Genomic DNA, 24200 nt, shown 5'->3' on the forward strand with positions numbered 1-24200 from the left:
TGTGGCTACTTTGTTCAACAGACTGCATTTGCCGAATGAAACATAGCGTCAAAGAAGGGTGTTGTCAAATGGAGCCCTAACCTAGATCCATTTGAGAATGGACCAGAATGTTTAGTGCAGCCTAAGAAAGCTTATGTGAATACTTATTTTTAACAAGACAGCAAAATCATGACCTAGCAATGGTGAATAGTAAGTAGGCTTTGACAACCATGAAGACAAATCAGATAAACTTACTTTTTATTTAGTTGTTTATATTTTTATTTAAAGTTGGCCATGGTTTCAAAACATAATTACAAACTTCTATAGGAAAGACAATAACAATGAGCAGAAACACCTACGTTAGGCGTCCTACTTCTGTTCACCTGGCCAAAGGACAATTTGGATTCGTCGGCGGTCCAACTCTGCCTTTCATCAGACTTCCGCTGGTTATCGCTTGCCCAGCTCAAGTGTAATGAAGACAAGTCTGAGGTTCTCTTTTATGGCTCTTTTCCTGATAAATTCAGTGATCTTTTATGGCCTCGTGACCTGCCCTGTCCAAAATCTATCGGTGGCCCAGTAAAAAAGCTTGGAGTGTGGTTTGGGAATGACCTTAAGTTTGAAGACCATATTAAACTTACGGGGGTTTGTTTTGCCACTCTCAAAGCCCTTCGTAGGTTTTTTCCCCTCCTCCCGAGAGAGGCTAAAGAGACGGTTTCGCGGGCCCTAATACTTTCTAGTCTTGATTACGCGAACGGTCTGTTCTCTGGTCTACCAGCTTACTTGATTCAACGTCTCCAGGTCATCCAAAATGCGGCAGCAAGGCTCCTGTTTAATCTGCCCAGGAGATCTAGTGTTCGCTCTTGTCTCCATAACCTCCACTGGCTCCCGGTTGCCCACCGGATTATGTTTAAAACTCTTATTCGTGCTTTCCGCGCAGTCCATCTGACCGGTCCTGTCTATCTGAGAAAAAGATTTGCCCTGTACATCCCTAATCGATGCCTCAGTTCGGCCAGTCAGTGCCAAATGACGGTGCCTAGATTTTAGCACTCCCGATTAGGTGGCCAGTCCATTTCGGTCAGGGCCTCTAGGGCTTGGAATGCTCTCCCTTTCCATCTCGGGGATGCCCCGAACATTGCGGCCTTCGAAAAGGGGCTGAAAACTCATCTGTTTAGTATCACTCTTTAAATACCGCTTTTTCCTTCTTGCCCTTTGAATCTGCCTCACCTCCTGCGCCAGGATACTATTTTAGTAATAGAGCGCGTTACAAAACCCTTTATATCATATCATACAAAGCAAAAGATAACAAGGCGGTAAGGAGGCATCAACACTGGAAGTTATCAGTACTAAATATCTGATAGAATTCACTCAACAACGACTTGCCTGGTGCTCTGCATGGATGAGACAGAATGTCAAAATATTCCAGGGCTGCACGCTCTGTACAGTTGTGCAAAAAAGTCCCATATCTGTAAGTACTTGGAGAGACTTGTGGGTAAGATCATACAAGGTTTGAAGAGAGGAAAATAAACGAAACCCATTGACATCAAAGAGCTCCCAACCACCTTTAACCCAAGATTATACAAGACCTTACTCACATGATATTGAAAGATAGATGGAAATTTAGGATTTCCCCAGAGTGAGCTGTATGCATATATAGAAGGTAAAGAAGATTTAGAACAAGTTCTACCCCAGATTCAAGTGATGTCTTTGATCTTGAACTGGACATGGTTAATGTAGATAGGATCTGAAAATCTATACAAAGGAACCTGGCATCTGACCCTAGTACTAGTTGATATCCCAGTACAGACCGGTCCAGTTCCTTAACAGTAAGCACATTTGCTTGAAGTCTGGTAATTGAACCGCAAAACTCTCGCCCCCCTCCCCGGCTCTGGCACTCTTATAACCCGAGATTAAGCTACTGATGGCACCCTCAAGGTGTTTGAAAAATGAGTCTGGGACCCAGATTGGTATCGCACAAAAGAGGTAAATCAACATTGGTATAATGTTCATTTTTAGAATACTGCAACACCTTAATATGCCGATTAGGAGTCAATTCCGGGATTGCATCTTAGCTATGGCCGATTGTAATAGAGGTTTGTAATTCATTTGAAGGTTACGGTCAACCATAGCGCCAAGCCTGATTCTTGCATAAATGGCAGTTTAAACTGTGCCCAGAACTGAGTTCTCTGATTGAATATTAAGTGAGACGTACGTTTTTGTAAGATTGATTATATCCAGAGAGGGCTCTGAACCTTGTAGTGTCTTTTGACACTAAATCACTAGTAGACTAAGAATCTGAGGTATAAATTGCAACATCATCCACGTAAGCAGTGGCTTTGAACTCAATACTGTTGAATGTCACTGGCTGGATTTGTTGATTGAGAATAAGGGATCTTAAATAGGGTTCATTATAGGGGCAAAATAGAAGTGGAGACAGTGGACATTCATGACGGGTAACCCTAAAGATCCTAAATGAAGAAATCTAGCCGGTGGAGACTAATTTTGCCATAGGGTTTCTGTAGAGAAACTGTTCCCATAATAAGAATCTGCATCAGATTCCAAAAGCTCTCCTTTTTTCTCATAGGAAATCCAATGTAACCAGAGCGAAAGCCTTCTATGCAATATCATACCGACCCAATTGCCCAATCACTCTGCAACGTCTGTCCAGCAAGTTTGTGTGATTGGTGTTCTCTCTACCGGGTACAAAGCCATGCTGTTGCGGTGATACCAGATACTAGTTCAGAGGGGCCAGCCAGTTCGCGTACAATGTTGTAAAAAGATCAAGCCCCCAGAATTGATCAGGGAGATTGGCCGGTATGACCCTCTGTCTTCCGGTGGCTTCCCTTTCTTTAAAGAGACCATGATATTGGTAAGGATCCAAGAGGCAGGGCTCACTCCACATTTATGGATATGGTCCACCAGCCTCATAAATTCAGGAAGAATCTCGCTGAATGTTTTATAATGCTCCAGATGGATGGTATCTTCCCCTGCGGCTTTCCTCTTCAGAAGAGCTCCAATTGCCACCTCCTACCATTGAAACGGAGATATCTGCCTCCAGAACTAACACCTAAAATGAATTGAGACCGGGTAAACACAAGGCCTGCAAATATTCTGTGCTCTTAGACTGACTGTCTGAGCCTGACTGTAAATATCCTTCTAAAAATCACTAAACTCTTCAGCTATGGCTTGAGAGCCGTAGTGAAGAATATAATCATTGTCTTTGATAAATTGTATTACATTTCTGTATTTCCACCCTGAAATCTGATGAGATAACAATCGACCGGCAATTTCTCCATACTCATATTGAAGCATTTTGTTTTTATGATAATTAGTAGCAATTCTTTCTCTAAATCCTCAGTCCAGTTTTCAGACACTTTTTACTAACTCAAAATAAATAGCTGGCTTCTCCAGGCTTCTGACAAACACTGCTTGCGCATGCCGGTACTTTAGCTCCTGAATTTGGTGATTAAGCTTAATTACCACCTCTTGCGCTAACATATTAAACATGAACTGCATGGTAACCCAATGTTCAAATGTCTTTATTGTGTCCCAAACAATATTAGGAGCTGAGCCGGAATTCAAAATTATGAACTCCCAGCTTCCTGTACAAACAAGTTCTATAAGCAGGGTAAGAAAGGATAGAAAAGTAACATAAACTGGCAACCCTCCCTGCCAGTATTGGATAAGTTCGGCCAAACCGGGTTTTGATCTGAGGTGATCATAGGGCAGACCTCCATTTCAGCAGATTGAATTAACAGTCCAAATGAAAATATCAATTCTGCAATACTGCTTGTGGGGTGAATAGAAGTTATAGCCAGGCCTAAGGGGGTAAAGAGACATCCATGTGTCAAACCATGTACATGAGCAAATTCTAGAATAGCTGCCCATGTTTTGACCATAAGGGGATGGGCGGATTAGTGGTCACCTAATCTAATAATTCTAGGTTCAGCCAATCAAATAATCCAGGTTCGTCAGTGTTTGGGCCTGATAGTACAACACATTTCTCATGGGAGATGATCACCTGAGAAATTGCCCACCTACCCTTGGGATCAGAGGCTGTTTTGACAAATTTATACTCAAGAGTCTAGCAACCTCACAAATGGATATAGATCAACTAGTACCTATGCCAAGCTGCGTCAACAAGGACCGGTCTTTATAAGCTAGGTGGGTCTCAGATAAGCACAACAGCTGAGGCTTGTACAGTGTTATCTTTTCTCTCATCAGTCTTGCACTTAAGAGGACGATTTAGGCCGGTCACATTTCTGCACATTATTTGAGCAGAGACATTGTGAATAACTTGAAGTGCATCAAATGCTAACCAGCATTTCCGTCTCAAATGAATGACATAAACCACCCGATCAAATAGTTCCTTGTAATCTTTCCAACTCTTTTTTTTCTCTACTTTACCCCATGACCCAATGAACCTCGGCAAAAGAAAAGCCTGAACAAATACCAAAATTAGAAGGCAAAACCCAACCCCCTCTAACCCTCTGTATCTGGGGGAAAAAGTTCAGCCCACCTCAAGAACTGTCTGCTGAATAGACCGCTCTTGTGAGATGCCTTTACCACCACCGCCTTTACCCTGCCACCGGACCCCGCCACCCACAGTAAAGAAAAACACATGAAAAAACAAGAGCCTAAGAGAAGCCAACATGCTTAATACATACATAAATCAATCAAAAGCATAGAAAAATAAAAGGCAAACTTTGAAATCTAGATCATTTAAGGGCGATTGGCCCGTGCCATTGGCTAAGAATCCGAGCCATGTCTTACTAAGTATAACATCTGTGCCCATCCATCCCTGATGATCTTGAGTTAGCTGGCACTCAGAGGAAGTCTTGAGCCCCCACTCTTCTCGGCGGATCGATCATTGGATGCAGCTTCCACACCCAATTCATTGTTAGCTTGTAGAGATCCAATCGAACAAATGTAGACAACGAATTAACAGATTGGGGATGAGGATCAAGCTTTCAGGTAGATTGCTTGTCTTAACAAAAAGTTGCCCACATAGATCAATATAGGGCGTGGATGGACTTTTGTCAGATCACGGGTCAGTGGTAGGCGATATGCACTTTGGATTTGGCAGCCCATGTCCCAGTCCGCTAAGTTAGGGAAGGCTCTCACAAGTAGTTTCACAATAAATTTCCTGGGGTCACCCCTTTCCTTTTTCTTCAGGGATACTAAATACACTTAGGTGGTTGTAGTGTTGACGGTTTTCCAGATCTTCTTTCTGGGGTTGGTCTAAGGTTATTTGGCCCTCATGGTCTCTAAGAGCTCTCACAGAGGCTGTTCTGACCTCTTCAGTGCGGCTGACCCTCTGTTGGAGCTCTGCGACCTGCATACGCTTTACCTGTCACCCTGGCTAGGGTCTGGTGTAGTTGCAGGTTATCTGCCCTAATTTGGGCATAATGCTGCAGTGCTTCAGAGTGTTGAACCTGCACAAGTGGAATGATAGTAGATAATGACGGTTCGGGCATTGGAGATGTGATAAGAGCGACAGAAGTAGGGTGATGGAAAGATAATCACTGGTAGGAATTGTCTGTTTGCCGACAGGGCTGACATAGAAGTAAAACGGGGAGATAATATGATTTAACTCATTAGAGACCAGTGCACATGACCGATCGTGCCCAGCAGAAGAAGCTATTTCGAATTGAGCATACTGCTGAATGGAGACTGAATGTCCACATGAACAGCGGCCTCCTTATTCTGGCCATCTGTAATAGCTCTCTGATAGTGAAGAGTCTTAACTCGGGTGTGTAATAGTCAACAGGAGTCTGAAGTCCTTCTTTTTCTTAGTAGGGACCCCCTACCAATGACGACTTCTCCTAGGGTTTCCTTTATATTGGGGTGCATGGTGGTTACTCAACCCAGATGTCAGATTGGCCCCTGTACTCCTTGCACCCCTCAGTACATGTGGAAAAACATTGATACTCTTCCCGGGGACCCTCCGGAGACATCAACCTGACTAGGTGCAGTGACTGTTTGAGCATAACTGTCCAGAGTAGCTTTTTGGGATCCATTGACCTCGCTGTGGGGCTGGGAGGAGAGTCGATAAACAGTACTTTCTGTAAATTGCCACCAAACCACTATTGCAGGGAGCTACTAGCTGGTGTGCCACCTCGTAGGGGAATGGGCGATGGCCACTTCAATGAAGTCCTCAACTGCCTTAACTCCCTCTAAGTTAGAGGGCCCAGCTTGCTGTGGTAGATTTGTCAGCTGGGGAAGTGAAGGGTTTCGAAGGCGAGCCAAACAGTTAATGGGTTACCTTGATGTGAGGCAGCCAACGAGGTGACAGATACATTGTTGGTGGATAGCAAAGACAATGCGGAAGGACCTAAGAGGGAAGTTGAAACCAGCTCCCACAATATCCATCAGTAGCTCAGCATTTGGTGGAGCTGCAGCAGGGTTTGATCTGTCACTCGGTTACTCATGGAGTATGAGGCTGGCCACCAGATCAGACTGGAGCAGCTTCAGGATTGGTCGGCCAACTTGGAACGTGGAGCTCCTCTCGGCCACAGTTGGGAGCTGAGCGCTGCATGCAAGACTTTGTGCTCGTTTGGAGGGTACCATGTCAGTCAGGGTAATTAGAGAGACTAATCTGCCGGGGGTCGTGAGGCTGTCTAAAGAGTCCCATAGAAAGGGAATCCTTACCCCTCAACAACAGGTACGGTCCGCAGAGAGCAAGAAGAATGGGTAGCTGTAAGCGGTGCAGATCACATGGGAGAGAACGCTCATGGAGATATCTTTTTTTAGACACGCTTCCTAAATAAAAAGAATAATAAATCTTCACATGAAATGGCATATCTGTAAAGCAAATACATCAAACAATACTGGGACTCTGAATTACAAGCTAAATGTCTTGTTGAGTGTGCAGTCTAACAAAAGGACTACTTGAGCAACCTTCACCAATGGGAAAATAAACAGCACACTATAACCATTCCCAAAATGTGATGACCTTTATAGACCACCCATCCATGCAATTATTTAAGTGGGCTGACCCAAAGCCCATTCTTAGTATTTTCTACATGGACTTGTACAAAGTGTAGGTAACACTAGGTCTTGTAGATAGCTTAAATTCTGTGGAGTGAGTTACATATGCTAGGTAACTCATCATAATGAACTTCTGTAGGACAAGAGCTGTATGTACCAAGAATTTAATTAATACCAAGGCAGAGATTGTCTATTTTTCTAGAGCAGAAAGGAAAAACCGTGATGCTCCTAGTTGGAGTCAAGAAAAGAGTGGTGAACCAAGTATGGTTTTTATCAAAGACCAAGAGATGTTCAAGATTGCTATTGTAGGAGTAGCCCTCTATGTTGTAAGAGTATGCAGCAAGGCAATCCTGCTCATACAGACAGAGGGACAGAGGAACACAACTTGATCACGTCCTTCATATATATTACCTACTGGCGGTCGCCAGTAGGTATGTATAGGTAGGATTTTTTTTTAATAGGGATTTCTGAAAATTCTATGTTGAATAACTTTGGCGTTGATGGACGGAATTTTGCTGAAATTTTGTTTCGGAGCGTCCCCTGAAAGTTTGGGAGGGTTTCGTCAAGCGGGGGCCGAGAAAAAAGGGGGGTCCGAAAACGTGTCTTTAACATTGAGTTTTCCATAGGGCGGTTGGACTCACTTTTAGCTCGAACGGCTGAATGGATTTCTATAAAACTTGGCAAAATTGTAGACTCTGTTTGCCCGATGTGCCTTTGCTAGGTCTCAAGATATGTGCTCCAGTGGATTTTGAGAAATGAACGTTCAAAAAATATATATATCTGTGACAGCGTCCCGGTTAGCGCCCCGGTTCGAGTACCAGACGCGTAACGGAACTTCGCGAGGAGAAGCGGATTGGCTCTCCGGTGACTCAACATTCTAAACAGTCCGGAGCGGCCGCCATCTTGTCTCTCGGTAGGATCGAGAGACAAGAGGTGGAAATAAACGAAGGGGGAAATGAAAGGGGCAAGGTAGACCCCTCCTGACCCCCTAGGATTGATGTGAGGGCTACTAAAGGGCCTCGCAGGGCAAAAAAATAAAATATTTTTTTTTCGATTTTTCGCGGTGGAAGCGCTACCCGGTACGCGTACCGGGTAGCTCACCGGTAGCGTAACGGGAGTCCGCCATCTTGCGTTTCGGACAATTTAGTCACAAGATGGAGGATAAACAATGTTGGAAATGGGTATAAGGGGGCACGGGAGACATATCCTGACCCTCTAGCTTTTCTGAGGGTGGCTGAGGAGGCCCATATATGTAAAAAAAACCCTCCTTTTTTCAAATTTTTGCACGGTTAGCGCCCGGTCCGCGCACCGGGTAGCGTTCCGGAAAGCGTAACAAAGGGAAAACCAAGGGAAATAGTAAAATAATATTTTAGAGTGCTTTGAGGAAGGGTAGCTCTGAATAGAGCTGTTGTGTTGTGTGGGTGATGTAAGTACCAACATGTAGGTACCAATTGAGAGTCTAAAATTCAATGTACACAGTCTCCTCTGTAGATATTTTGTATGTTCTAATATGGGTTATTTAAATGTAAATGTGTGGAAAAGCACTTCATGCTTTAAAGCAATTGTATTTTTGAACTGATTGTTCTTTCCTCTTAGTCCTCCTCTTTGTTTTTTTCCCCACACTCTTCTTCAGCATGATAGTTGATAAATTCGTTCCCTCAAAAAATGTATATACATAAAAAAATTATATTAAATACATATAAAATATATTTTTCCTTTAAAAGAATACATTTTACAGCTTTTGATATTTGCTATTAAAAAACCATTAAAATTCACTGAAAAATCCATAGGTTATAGACCATATATAGTTAGGAATTAGCATTTACAAAACCTTATTTTACTCACACAAAACCATTGAAATTCGCATATATAGTTAGTTGCACTAACTATATATCGCGCACCCACAATCCACTGCTGATCATGTCACATATTACATCATTCATGACATGGTCAGTGACATCACTGATGACAACATCCAGTGACTGTATGTTTCTGTAAAGTTAAAATATGTCTTACATATTGAAGAATGAGTGGATGTATAAGTGTCTGGATGAAGGATTTAGTTAGTGCATGACTGACTATGAGTGAGTGATTAAATGTGTCTCACTGAGTGCATGGGTTAGTGACTAAACTGTCTTAATTTGTGCATCATTATGTCTGTTGTTCTGTAAACTGCTGCATGTGTTGATCAGTAGCTATATGAGTAACTATATGGGTTATTGATTGGTTGCCCAAGTATTTGTATGGGAGACTGAGTGTGTGGGTGGCTGGGAGGTGTATGACTCTGTGCATAGATGTGTGAGCAGTTGATTCACTAGATGTATGGGTTCAAAAGTGCATGTAGAAACAGCTGTATGGGCGGTTGACTGTGTGCATGAGTGTATTGGTGAGTGAATGGATATCTCAGTGCTACATGTCAAAGTAAGTACATATGTAAAACACAGTACATGTGAGAGTTGACATATATAAATAACTGTGCATAAGAGCCAGTGAATGTGTGAGTGGCTGTATGGATCATTGTGAACTTGTATCAGGGATTGTATAAGAGAGTAAATATGTGTTAGTATATGTTTGAATAAGTAAGGTGTGTATAACTGTATAGTTGAGGAAATGGAGGTGTGATTGATTCTTTGCATGACTGACTAGGTGTGTGAGTAACTCCATGAATGAGTGACAGTCTGTGAGTGTCTGTTTACACTGAGTGTATCTAAGGTTATATTAGAGTCTGAAGAGGTTCATCGTATTATCACATGAATGATGTCATCAGTGATGTGATCAGTAATGTCAAATGTGATGTCATCAGTGATGTCATTTGAGATGTCATTTGACATGTCATTTGACATGTCATTTGAGATGTCATCAGACATGTCATTTGACATGTCATTTGAGATGTCATCTGACATGTCATTTGACGTGTCATTTGAGATGTCATCAGTGATGTCACTGACCATGTCATGAATGATGTACTATGTGACATGATCAGCAGTGGATTGCGAGTGAATATATATATATATATACATATATATATTCACTGAAAAAACCATAGGTTTTACACACGTTATAGTTAGGAAGTAGCATTTGAAAAACCTATGAAATTCACTGAAAAAACCATAGGTTTGACACCAGTTATAGTTAGCTGGAAATTTTACTGACATAAAACCAATGAAATTCCACGTTATAGTTAGTTGGACTCACTATAACTTGCGCGTGTAATGCACTGCTGATGACATTACATATTACATCACTCATGACATCACTGATGACACCATCTTTGTGACAGACCTCCTTTCAGTGTAAGGTAACCCTTAAAACACATATTGGAAAATAGAAATTAACATTTTCAAAAAAATGGAGATACCCATACCAGTTACAACAACCAATTCAATAATTCCACCATCTATATACACATTCTCTCATTTACCAACAGTTCTATATAGTCACTCATACATATACTCACTCATCATATGTAGTGATACACCTATACATCCTGTAACACACCGACAATCATCCAAAAGTTACTCACACACATACTCACACATGCAAATAAACTATTGAACATCCATTTATTTGCATATAAAACTATACACACTCAACCACCCATACAGTCCTGCACATATGGTGTCTTCTAAACACATACAAAAAGAGTTAGTCATTCATGCATCTATGTGATTAGTAATACCCCCATAAAACCATAGAAACACTCATACTGATACTAAAAAAACATCTAAGAACCCAAATACCTACACATGTAGGTACTCATCAATCCATGCAACCAGTTATTCACAAAGTGAAACACTGATACATATAATCAAATATTTAAACATTACTCGCTAATATATGTATTCACTAAGATGCACTTAATAAGCCAGTTATCCAATCATTTCTTTTTGAAAAAAACATTCATTAAGACAATAATTTAAACATTTATTCTTCCCTCGACCTTTACATATACATATATAAAACATATTTATTTTTTAGAAAGACACACATTCACTGGATGGTGTCATAAGTGATGTCACTGACCATGTCATGAGTGATGTAATATGTAATGTCATCAGCAGTGCATTACACGCGCAAGTTATAGTGAGTCCAACTAACTATAACGTGGAATTTCATTGCTTTTATGTCAGTAAAATTTCCAGCTAACTATAACTGGTGTCAAACCTATGGTTTTTTCAGTGAATTTCATAGGTTTTTCAAATGCTACTTCCTAACTATAACGTGTGTAAAACCTATGGTTTTTTCAGTGAATTTCAAAGGTTTTTTGAATGCTAGTTCCTAAGTATATAATCACGTTCGTAACTAGATAGTATCACCGCCTACACGTCCTGAGAAGCGCATGTAAAGTCATGTGACTTGAAAAAAAAACTTCCAATTGGTTATTAGTAGTTTCTGTTATGGAATATACACGCAGCACTCCACCCACTTTCCTCACAATCTTTTCTACTCTCAAGAGACAACAACGTCGAGCATCTTCCGGAAGACTTTGCTGAAATGGCTGCCCTACCAGATTCATCTTCCGAATCTGAAGGAAATGAGCGACCACCGTTAAGAAGAAAAAAGGAATCTTTCATTTGGCAATTTTTCACTTATCCTGAAGATCAAAAGAAAGTGAATGCGCCAAAAGTAACCTGCACGATATGCAATTCGGAGCTCTCAAGGGGAAATCCAAATAGAAAATATTCCTTTTCTATACACACCATGCTGCGGCATGTTAAACAAAGGCACCCTGAGCATTATGCAAAAGCATCGACAAGAGCCCTGGCCACGCTATTACCTTCAGAGGTGCCCAGCACATCTTCTGGTGGACGACCTGTATCTCCATCGAGTGCTGAGATGGACTTAAGACCACATCTTGCGAAGGTGCACATGAAATGCAACGAGTGTGGAGAAATTCTTTTGTACGGAGAGCAGAGCCTCGTTCTTATTCAACTCAAAATTGAAAGTCATAAATGCCCCAAGAAAAGATAAATTTCTTTACTTCATTTTCATAGTATTACAGACTGAAAAATGTAGTAGCAACTTTAAGAAATCGAAAGCATTATAACACTTCTTTCCCCCCCCCAAAAAAAAAAGTTCTTTTCAGAACTAACTCTTTCTACCAAAACATATTATGAGATATTTTTTCGCCGCTTTATTTTAGTGCGAGACCGGGTGCGCGCACCCTCCTATCGCGTACAGGACCTGACACTCCCATGTGAAGTCATGTGACTTCCAAACAACACTTCTAATTGGTTCTTAGTAGTTTCTATTCTGGAATTTACACGCAGCACTCCACCCACTTCCATCACTTTCTTTTCTACTCTCAAGAGACAACAACGTCGAACATCTTCCCGAAGACTTCGGTACAATGGCTACCGTTCCGCATTCATCTTCCGAATGTGATGAAAATGAGCGACCACCTTTGACAAGAAAAACGGAGGCCACGCTATTACCATCAGAAGTAATCAACACATCTTCCGGTGGACGACCTGTATCTCCATCGAGTGCTGAGATGGACTTGAGACCATATCTGGCGAACGTGCACATGAAATGCACGAACTGTGGAGAACTTCTTGTATACGGAGAGCAAAGCTTTACTCTAATTAAACAAATAATTGAGAGTCATAAATGCTCCAAGAAAAGTTAAATTTCTTCACTTTATTTGGATAGTATGACATACTGAAAAATGTCGTCGCAACTTTAAGAAATCAAAAGCATCATAACACTTGTTTCCAAAAAAAAAAAAGTTCTTTTCAGAACTAACTCTTTGTACCAAAACAAGCTTGAAGAGCATAGTAGCTGATATTTTCTCGCCGCTTTCTTATAGTGCGCGACCGGGTGCGCGCACCCACCTATCGCGTCGAGACACGCATGTGCAGTCATGTGACTTTAAAACAACACTTCCAATTGGTTCTTACTAGTTTCTATTCTGCAATTTACACGGAACACTCCACCCACTTCCCTAGAAAACCAGTTTATCGTAAAACTTTTAAAGCCTCCTCTTATGAAATATTCGACATCAATCACATAGAGTACTAAATAGCACTATATACACTCCGTCCCTTAATTATAAGAGACGTATTGCTATGTAAAAGCAACTTTTGTTTTCCAAGATAATGTAAAATGCTGAGCCTATTAATTTTTTTTCACATATGTTACTAGTCTCCTTCGAGTACTAACACCGTAGAAAATACCACCAATAGCGGTGATATTTTTTACACCGAGAACGGGCGATTTCTATCGCTTACAGCCCTTACAATTATAACGTTTTATTTGCGAAGTCTCTGATCTCCAACTGTGCAACGTAGGTCCCCTGTGTGTCGCAATAAGGTCCATAAACAAAAACTACAGAGCCAGCATTATAAACATACACAGAACCACAAAACGACAAGAGCCACCATGCTAATATATATGCTTAATATAATAAACCTCTGAGAATAAATACATATTTCCGTGGCAGCCCATAACACAAATGTGGCGTCCTCTGACTCTGCTCCATTACCAAACACCGTAACTCCCCGCCCCCCTCACTTTTCACTAAACTCCGCACTCCACCCCAGCCGAACCCCCTATTACAAACCCCCAACCTACCCTCCCTGCCCAAACCCACCATGAACCTCAAACCGCCCCTAGAAAACTTATAAGACACAGGATTACTAAAACTCAAAGAATACGCAACAGGCACATAATGTAAATAGTACATAAAGGCACATATTTTTTCCAAAATACTATTTAAAAACATGTTCTATTTTTAATAAATCTATCATGCATCTGACCCTCTAGAACTGCTTTCAAAACGTGAACTATAAACCTCTACTTTTCATTTTCAAACCATACACTTTCTTCTGACCCTCTAGAACTGCTTTCAAAACGTGAACTATAAACCTCTACTTTTCATTTTCAAACCATACACTTTCAATTACATTATTTTTTTTACACAATTCATGTAATGTTACAAACCTTTTCTAAAATACACCAGTCCGTATCATTTATAAGGATTTATTTTCAGTCTTCATCAGTGACACTTTCTTCATATATAATAGAAATCACTATAACTTTTTGTACGACAATGCTAACGCGGTAAAAATAACCCTTCATTTGCTTTCCTTTAAGAATGCACACTATGTACCCCACGCATGCGTTTCTTAATCTTTGTATTTGGCAGCGAATACCGACCTTGAATCGGAAGACATGAACAAGACCGCCATTGTCACATTTAAAACTGAACGTTGCATCTGCTCACACACATATCTTTCACTAAGCTAACATTCACAGAAAACAGCATTGATGTAAAAAAAATTTACCTTGCTTTACAACTCCCTCAAATCACTCCCTTATTTTTTAACGCATCCTCCAGTTCAAAAAAAGCTACTTTTTTAATAACCACTAAGCAATATATAAGTGACTAGACTCTTAGAAATGTATCAAGTCATTCTTCTTCTCTCCACTGCATAGCCGGCGACCTAATTCTGTGGAGTTGCTATACAACCAGCGGTGCTGCGCCGGTTCCTTTACCATCTTGGGAAATTCAAAATGGATGTCCCTCCTGCCTTCGCAAACGAGCCGGGCCACTTAGAACTATTTCGCCAGAGGATGCTTGACTACTACGGCATCTTACCACTCTCGACTTTGAATGCATCATATCGATTATCATTTCGATATTCGTATTTCACCTGTGTGCAGCCTGTATTTCATTGCCTGAGCTGTGATTTCACGTGGGCCCTGGATTTATGTCTCTGCAATTTGGTACCTCCTGAACCGAATTACAATCACCTCATGAATCCGTTACTTGATCATGAACAGCTTTGTTACAACGGAGGGTTTATGGCCTTTGCAGCGATACAAGGAGTTCTGGGTCATTGGAATATATTCGCAGCGGCGCAAGATTTCCTAACAGAGAGCTACATCGAAAACCCACCGAGCTGCCCAATGATGGTAAAAGACGCTCCAATAATGACAGATCATGAATGCTCCTTTGATCTTCTCAATTGGATGGCTGACATGTTTTCAGATGATAACAGTGATTTCATGTTAGAGGCACTTGCTGCATACTTTGCCTACACAATGGACAATTAACTCTTTCCTAACAGCGAGCTACATCGAAAACCCACCGACCTGCACTCTGATGGTAAAAGAGGCTCCGATTATAAGAGATTATCAGTACTGCTTTACTCTTTTCCATTGGATAGCTGACATAATTTCAAATGATAAAACTGATTTCCTGTTACAAGCAGAAACGACCTATTTTGCCTAAACAATGCTTCAATAACTCTCAAACAACCCATTGACGTCCTCATTTCCTTTTGGTTTTCTATATTCTTCACGTTATTTTCCATATTTTCTTTTGAAGAAAAGACCTATTTGCTTTACTAACAATGGACATTATGATTTCGTGTTGTTTGACAGCTGATTCATAAAATAATGATGTATAACCACTTGCATTTTCATATATCGTTCCTAAACTGAAAGGCCACAAACCTTCCATTTATTAAAATATAATATTCTTCCTTATAAGACTGTACAATGTTTTTTTCCAACTATATTCATTTTTCTTCAACTATAGCGTTTGTATTCCATGTACTACTGACAATACCAATTACTGTGTTTTTTGCAATTTCTGTACTCGTATTACATAATGATTTGCCTTTAAAATAGTACATTTCTAAATAAACATTTCAAATATTCACGGTTTCTCTTTTAATCCATAATCTCAACTGAAATGATTTCATATTGAAAAACTATTCATGGGTTCCACATAACCTTAACTGTAGACACTGAGGACCTTATTTATGAAGACCTTCCGCCGCCGGGGCCTCATTTTTTAAAATGGGAAAAAGTAACGCACCGGTGGCGCAAGGCCTTCATAAATAGTCCTGAATGTTTTCTTTTCTTGAACTCACTTACTGATACTAGAACCTCCAAGCCAATTACGGCCCGTGAACTCTTTCTTAGTAGGTCGCGCACCGTAAACACAGTTATACCACTGTTAACATTTTTTTTTTTACTGTTACTAAGCACCGACACAGTTCCGCTTTACTCAGAGTTAATCACTGCTCCCACGCTTCTACAGGCCAGACGCTATGTCGTATTTCTCTCCTTATCACCCTTTCATCTCCACAATAACAAACAGTTGTCCTCCAGCCACCAGAGAACAGACTCCGATGCAGAGGCACCAAAGAATGAACCCATCACCAACTGCCATCTCCGGCTGTTTCCATGGTAACACCTCATTCTGCACCTTGCTGAAAGCAGAGGTCAAAAGTTCATGTCTCAACGTTCTACAGCTAACTAATAACACTATTTTCCCTCCAGAAACACCTGCCAATCCACAACTCTGTTACATGTCTTGTTTTTTCACACCCAATAGTACTTTTCGTTTAACATAAACATTAACATGCAACGTACTGTTCAATCTCCACTTCTTACAATCAACCAATCATTTTTATTTTTTAAACCACACCCAGCCTCTTCCTTTTTCTTTATTTAGAATTTCAACTTCTAACTACCATTCCACTTCCAGAACCGATCGGAGGACGACTACAAATCCCTTGAAAATGAAGGTCTGGCTAATAGGACACAGTTATATTCACTGGAGTGAAAAATATGCAGTAAGCAGACGAATTTGCAACCTCAGCTTACCAAATGTACACAACATGGATTTCCAAAAGAGGATTGAATGTGTCACCAATTAATTCCATTGGTGAAAACTTTTATGCATCTCCCAGAACCAGACCTTATAATTGTGCACTGTGGTGGGAACGATCTAGGCACAATCACTGGGGTAGGTCTGGAAATGCTTCTAAAAGACACCTTTCGACAATTGATGACACTTTTTCCTCTATCTGCCTTGGTATATTCCAATATATGCCAAAGACAGAAATGGAATTGGTCCAATCACCATTGTGCACAATTTGAGAAAGCAAGGAGACATGTAAATAAATCTGTTTCTGCGTTCCTCAGAGATTATAGCATGGGTTCTATTTACCACAACAACTTGCGCTACCACATGCAAGACGTCTATAGGAGAGACGGTGTTCATTTCACGAATGAGGGAAACAGAATCTTCCTCTGCAACATCAGGCTCTGCATCGGTACTTACTTATAAATGCAGAAAACACTCAATTAACACAAGGGCTCTTTTCAGAGCCACCTTGTATCTAAGCACTCAAACTTCTGATTTACCTCCATTTTCACACTCTTGTAAATAGGTGTGCGCGACCGAGTGCGCGCACCCCGTATTTTTTTTTCGGAGAAAAATTATATCTTTTCGCGTTTAAGGGCCTTACTGCACACCCTGAGAACCTACGCAGGAAGACAATCTCTACCTTCTCCCCTTTCCATGTTTCAACGCTTTGAAATGAATAATATATTTACTCGCAGTGACAAAATGGCGGACAAAACTTCCTGATTTCCTTCGAATCGAACGTTAACAGACGTCACGCAGCCAAAAGAAATACCGCTCACGCGCAGCCGCTTGGGTGCGCGCACGTGTGCGCGCCTATAGATATATAATTGACTTTAACTTTAATTTTCTCAACTACTGAACGGATTTACACCATTCCAAAAAAAACGTAATCTGCGAGCCGGACTGTACAGTTTTGCCAAATTTCTTATAAATCCATTCACCCGTTCGACCTGTAGCCGAGTCTAAAGGTCCTATGGAAAATAACATGGAGAAAACACGTTTTGGGACCCCCCTTTATCTCAGCCCCCACTTGACCAATCCCCCCCCAAACTTTTAGGGAAGGAGCGCAGCGGACTGAGCCATCTTCTTTGAGAAATTCGCTAAGATTCTTCAACCAGGGCAAAAGTTATTCCAAATAGAATGTTGAGGATTTCCTATGGAAACTAGGTCCTAACTATAACTACCTACTGGCGACCGCCAGTAGGTAATAGATATAGATATATATATATATATATATATATATATCTCTATATCTCTCTATATATCTATATCTATCTATCTATCTATCTCCTTCTCACTTCGCTCGATACCGCTCACACAGCATCAACAGTCGAATCCAGACTGTCAGGTAAAACGAATAAGGCAGACCCAAAAAGAATTCCAGTGCAGTGATTTAATTGTTTAAAAATTGTAACCCAGCAAGCCCGCATGACGCGTTTCGCCTCCAGCCGGAGGCTTGATCACATGATACATTGCTTGTAATGGAAGAGGGTACTTAAGGAGTGGAGAATACAAGGTGGGCGGTACTAAACATGTAAGAGCCGCCCTTTCCATTAACCCCTTGTTGATCAACACATTTTTATACATTTCACAATTTGGATCTGTTTTTAAAAACCATAGTGATTGATAGGAAAAATTGAGGGCCAGTGCCCTAGTCTGAAACAGGTCATAAACATAGTCAAATTGATGTGATAACTGTAGAATATTTGTGCAACATCCCGCAAATTACAAAACTATACAATATAAATTCTAGATAAAATATTAGTATGTAGAAAAATATATGTATGTACATCTCTCATATATATATATATATATATATATATATATATATATATATATATATATATATATATATATATATACTTAAGAACAATTCATATTCATTGCCATATGTACATTATTTACAATAAAAGACCTACTGTTAAATATTCTAGATCTACAAAAATCTAACAGACTTGTTATCCTCCATAATGACTAATTTCTACCTGAGACTATGCGACTATTCTTTATCTCTAGTCACAAATCCACCTATATTTCCTATCCACCATCTTTCAAAAATATGGAAATGGGTAAGGTGTGAATCCCTATCAAATACATATAAAGGGACCTAATTCATCATAGTATGTATCCACTCCAGTTTCGTACATAATAAATCTCGTCCATAAAATTCCCTAATAACCTAGTGCAAATAAATGTGCAAAATTATCTAAACAAAAATGTGCAAAATTTCGTGTATGTGGTTTAAAAACAATTTCATGGGAAAGTCAGAGGGCATTTCGGGTGGAAAAGCCTATGGTTCTTTGTCATCTTTAAGTTTCAATTCCCTTCACATAAGGAGACCCAACTACAAAAAATGGAGAAACCAATATAATAAAAAGGAAACATCAATTATGTAGTGTGTAATGACCACTAAGTTAACCCTGTAAATAAATCTATAAACGGGTGTACAAATCTTCGCTCGCGTTCAAGCCCCGTGGGGCCTTACTGTCGAGCTCGATTATATATCTTGTCTCCAATAGGCGAAGTTGAGCATCTCTATCTCCTCCCCTCTTAAGGGGCATTACACAATCAATAGCATAGTACAGCAAAGACGAGGGATCACTTATGTATACTTTCAAAATGGCGAGCCACTGTGTATGTCTGGTCTTTTCCCACAATAGCCCTAATGTTTTGCAGTACACGCTTGTGTACTGGCAAACGTGTGCTCCCCACATAGCGGAGATCGCACGGGCATTGCAGAATGTATACTGCAAAGTCAGTTCTGCAAGACATGCGTTTCTTAATTTTTACGGGCTTGATTTTAAAAGGCACCGTATATTGTGTCTTATTGCATCCATTTTTGCATGCCTTGCAAACAGTACACTTTTTGAATCCTCCTCCAATGGCACCCCAAGTGTCTGAAACTCGTTTTTCAAGGAAGTTACTCATTAATCTATCTCCCATTGAAATAGACTTCCTAAATGTAATGTCAGGTCTGCTCATTACAAATTTCCCTATCACAGGATCCCCTGTGATTAGGTTCCAGTTCTTATAAAAGATACGTTGTAACTCCTTATGCTGTCTGCTGTAAGTTATAATAACTCTCGGTTTTATCTGTTTGTCCTCTGTTGTTTGTACAATCAATTTCTCTTTGACTGCTAGTGCTTCTTGTCTAGTTATCGATGCTGCTCTCTTGATGGCTCTCTGGATAGTATTCAAGAAATAGCCTCTTGACAGAAACCGTACCTTACTCTCATTCTGAGACTTGATGCATTCCTCATCTGTGCTACTTATACGCTTGATACGCAGCATCTCCCCAAAGGGAATGCTGCTAATCAAGTGATAAGGATGCCCACTGGACGCATGTAATATGGTATTACCTGCGGTAGGTTTCCTATGTAACCTAGTGGCTATCCCTGTGTCTCTTATATATACTTCCATGTCCAGGAACACCACTGATCTTGCGTCTATATTTGCAGTGAAACTCAAATTTAAGTCATTATTGTTCAGTTCTCTAACAAAATCCTGCGCCTGCTCACGCGATCCTTTCCAGACCATGAACCGGTCATCAATATACCTTAAATAGAGTAGCATATGATTTTGAGTGATGTGTTTAAGGATGCTGCCCAGGACCCGCTCCTCCCACAGCCCCATGTGAAGACATGCTAGACTGGGGGAGAAGCAGGCCCCCATTGCAACACCCCTAACCTGTTGATAAATTTGATTATTAATACACATATATATATATACACACACACTATGAGTGGCCAGGTCACAAAAAATGTTATAGGGTAAGATCTACCTGTATCAAAAGAAGATTTTGACGATATCACCTAATCCACAACTCGTGGTGGCACACGTCGTCTTAGGCGATATTCCACACCAGGTTAGGTGAATACCACCATGACGGACTCTACCATTGCTGGGCGTTGTTAGATTAATTAATATTTGATATTTCAGGGATCCAATTTAAAATATATAGTGAGATATACCTGGTGGTTTTACCTTCATTATGGGTATCTTGGATTTGATTAAAAATGCCACGGTTTCAGATATTGTATGAGATATGATACCTCGTCCACCCATATAACTACGCTAATATGTTATGGATGTTCGCAAAGCCCTACAGTTCTCCAGTCTTCGTCAGGGCCATTGTAATCCCTGCCAAACTACACCTGCATTCCATGCAGTCAAATGAGGCCTAATGCTCTCACCTTTCTGGTTCTCTTATGTAACGGATAAACTCTAAGCTTAGGGTGATTCGAACTATTATGGGTCAGAACAGGGTGGCACTCCCCTGTAGTCCCACATTCGTCAAGAAGAGGTGCCAGCGTGCCCGCCTATGTCTTTTCCTGTCTATCGGTTGCCTAACAAGGCAATCCTACCTATTTCTGTGGTTAAATGGGAAATAAAGAAATGGCTTCATGTGTAAAGATTGTCCCAGGACCCCAGAAAAACACAATCAGTTGTGCGTTAACCCATATAAAGCAGAGATAAAGCGCAGATAGAAGGAAATGGAAATCGATTCGGAATCCTTGCATTGTGCAAGAAAAACCTCACTGAAACATTTACCTTTATACCTCCATGTAGTATGAGACAGACAGCACTTTCAAGTCCTGCGCATTCCGTCTTATGTGGGAATCTGTTCTTTTTACGGCTCCACACATCACAATATCCAGTAGATGCGAGGCACTGCACAAGACCTATGGCATGTTAAGAGATTCTTTAGCAGGTATGTATATTTTGACCGCTCAGGTTTGCGGGTCTGTGTCTAAGTAACTTATCCAATTCAGGTATTTGCTTTGCATTCTAGGACTTGTTGTGATTTCATAATGGAATGAAATAACTACAAGTCTTCGAATGCACAGTTAAAACCTTTACTGGCCGAGCTACTTTACACATATGCTTGGACAATGACAAGCTATTTATATTTCCCTATTTTATAATCTGTTTTGTGTTTCTTGACTGCTGTTTTAGCTCCCATTTCTATAACCATGTGATTCCTCTGTAGCTAACATTTCAGGCTTCGGACGCTGACTTGTAGATTGCCAACTTTGAGTAATCTAGTGAAAATTAGTTTTGCATGGTTGCATCTTTTTTTGCGCTAAAACGTCTGTTTTTCTTTTCAGTGATGCATTTGATTTTCAGTACGGTGTGGTCGTCCTTCGATTAAAGGAAGGCTTGGATATTTCTCATCTCCAGGGGCAAGGTACATTTCCTTTATATTGACATGTTTTCATAATACTGAAAGATTAAACAGAGCTGCAAAATTGCTCAGCAAACTGTATACATTGAAATAAACGCAGCTGTGTTATTTCCATGTCCTGAGCCTTGTTGCCATTGCTGTCTAAATAGGCTTGAAACACGTTTGCCAGTTCTTGGACATTGGTGATGTGCAGACAGTGCCTAAAAACACGCCAGAAATCTGCTATTGTCAGCTAAAGTTTGCACCACATCCCTCTTCTGTTTTTAAGCCGCACCATCACCTATGTAAGTCAGCAATAAGTATGTGGGGTTGATGGCTACATTGCCCTCTCTCTGATTTCCTAGCCCCCCTGAATTAGACGTATATGCCAATTTGAACGTAGTTGAAACAGGGTCAGTTCTCTAGTTGTATAAATAGTTCCTGCATTGTCGTGTTTGCAGAATGTGATGTACTGTTTTAGCCATTTATTTAAAACATTTCTCTTACACAAACTGTATTAATCCTAAATTATCCAGCGCTGCACAGAAAGCATAAATTATGGAAAACAAGATTGTGTCCACGTGTATGGAGGCGGCAGTGCTCACAATGTCTCTGGCCTTTTTGTAAAGAGTTCGTTTTTTACGTTACAAAAGACCTATTTGCCGATTCAAGCGTCATCTATCCGTTAAAGGGGGGAAAATGACATCCTACATGCTTGTGCCAATGGAATGACAGAGCTTTGTCAGGGAAAAATTGTATCGTTTTAAATGAAACCTTCAGTCCCATCCTTGTACAACACATAGGTTGAGACGCAGCTCAACATGGTACCGAACCCACAAGCCCCACACTTGACTGTACTAAAGTTTCTACCCCAGTAGTTCTCTTAAGGCATTCACATTATCTATCTAGCCCATACGATTTGTGTGTATACAGCAGAGGGCTTCATACATGTTTTTTTTTTTTTCTCTTTCTTCCACACCTCCTTTGAGCAAATTGTGGTCATTCCTGGTCCTCTTTAAAACTTTGCTTTCAGAAAGGTATTGGAGGCATGGCGGAGATGTATAATAAATTGCATGAAGGCCAGCTAAAAGGGTGGAATCTGCAAAAGTCGATTTTTCTTTTCACCTTTGAAATCTTTAAGTTCAAAGTAAGTTGTTTCTGAAGTAATTTGTTATTGTATTATACTACCTAACGTATCCCTAAAAGACAAAGTTCAGCTTTACAGAGATAAGGCAAGATGTATACTATCTAACGTTTTCAGTCTCCAATGAGGATGATTCAGGTGTTCTGGATGTTGATCCCATTAAAATCAATGTCTGCACATAGGTTTTCAGAACGAGCGTACCCATTGAAGTCCGTGGGACTCATGCCCCTTGTTTGAAGGTGTTACTGAGTTCCTTGTAGCCCTCCAAAAGACGGCGAGTTCTGAGAGATGGATGATGCTGACATCCCCGTTGCAAAAAGGGTGACATTAATTGGCAGACAGTAAAAGCACTCTGATTTTTCCTCACTAAGCGATTTCCCATTTGTGGCAATGTCAATCGGTCTATAACACTTCTTTGAACAAAGTATTGCAGACATAGCCCCTAGCTTAAAAAAAAGCTGGTTTGATCTGCGGTCTCTGTCCATTCATGCATCAGCAGCTATGATATGTGCTTCTTTCAAGTCGTTTTTAATCAACTGTTAGTGTTTTTTGTTTTTTTTGTTCGGAACATCTGACTTAGTAGCATGTGTTGCTTCACAGGGACTAAGTGAGATGACATGCTGCGCCAGGTATCTTCCCAATCTAGCCTTCGCATGGACACAGGTCTGAGCCCCTCAGACAGGGTCTTCTTCCTATTAGAAAAACCTCATAGTGAAAGCACCTCCTTCCATTGTCCACTGGACCATTCCTCTAATGCATCCTGCAGGCAGTCTCTTTACCATTGTTGGTAAAACATCAGTCAACCGCACCATGTGACCCGATGCTCCTCCACTCCCCTTCTATCAGGGTGACTGAGCTTTTGAGATACTAATGTTCATAGAGTAGTGGTATGCATGCAGTAAAGTTGCACTTTGGGAGGCATTGGATCCTGCCTAAAAGTTTAAATGCAGTTTCTAATCTGAATAGCCACAAGCTGCCACTTTTTTCTGCATACAAGTTTGCTCTTAATTATTTATTCTAATTCACGTTTTGACATTAGGAATCTGTGTGCCATAATAATAGTTAAGTCTGAATTATGGGTTAAGCGCTTGGGAAACTACCTTTACCACACAGATGTCTTCACCACGCATGTTTTGGAGCTGTTAGCCTCTCTACAAGATGGAACTGAACCCAGCATTGCATCTACTTCTGGTTGAGAGGGAAGAGGTAAGAAACACTGCTGTCAAGACACAGACTACATGAGGGCCTGATTGTCCTTC

General features: G+C 40.6%; 1 protein-coding gene across 1 annotated transcript in view; it reads left to right on the top strand.

Annotated features, from left to right (window-relative positions):
* The window catches only part of SLC12A2 (solute carrier family 12 member 2), a 394678-nt gene that overhangs the window by 273228 nt on the left and 97250 nt on the right, over nucleotides 1-24200 (top strand). The window contains exon 19 of the mRNA XM_086961116.1: nucleotides 21742-21821. Within this exon, the coding sequence (XP_086817242.1) occupies nucleotides 21742-21821 (80 nt within the window). The remainder of the gene's footprint in view (nucleotides 1-21741; nucleotides 21822-24200) is intronic.

This window comes from Lissotriton vulgaris, chromosome 3_1 (genome assembly GCF_964263255.1).
Source record: "Lissotriton vulgaris chromosome 3_1, aLisVul1.2, whole genome shotgun sequence".
Taxonomy (NCBI): domain Eukaryota; kingdom Metazoa; phylum Chordata; class Amphibia; order Caudata; family Salamandridae; genus Lissotriton; species Lissotriton vulgaris.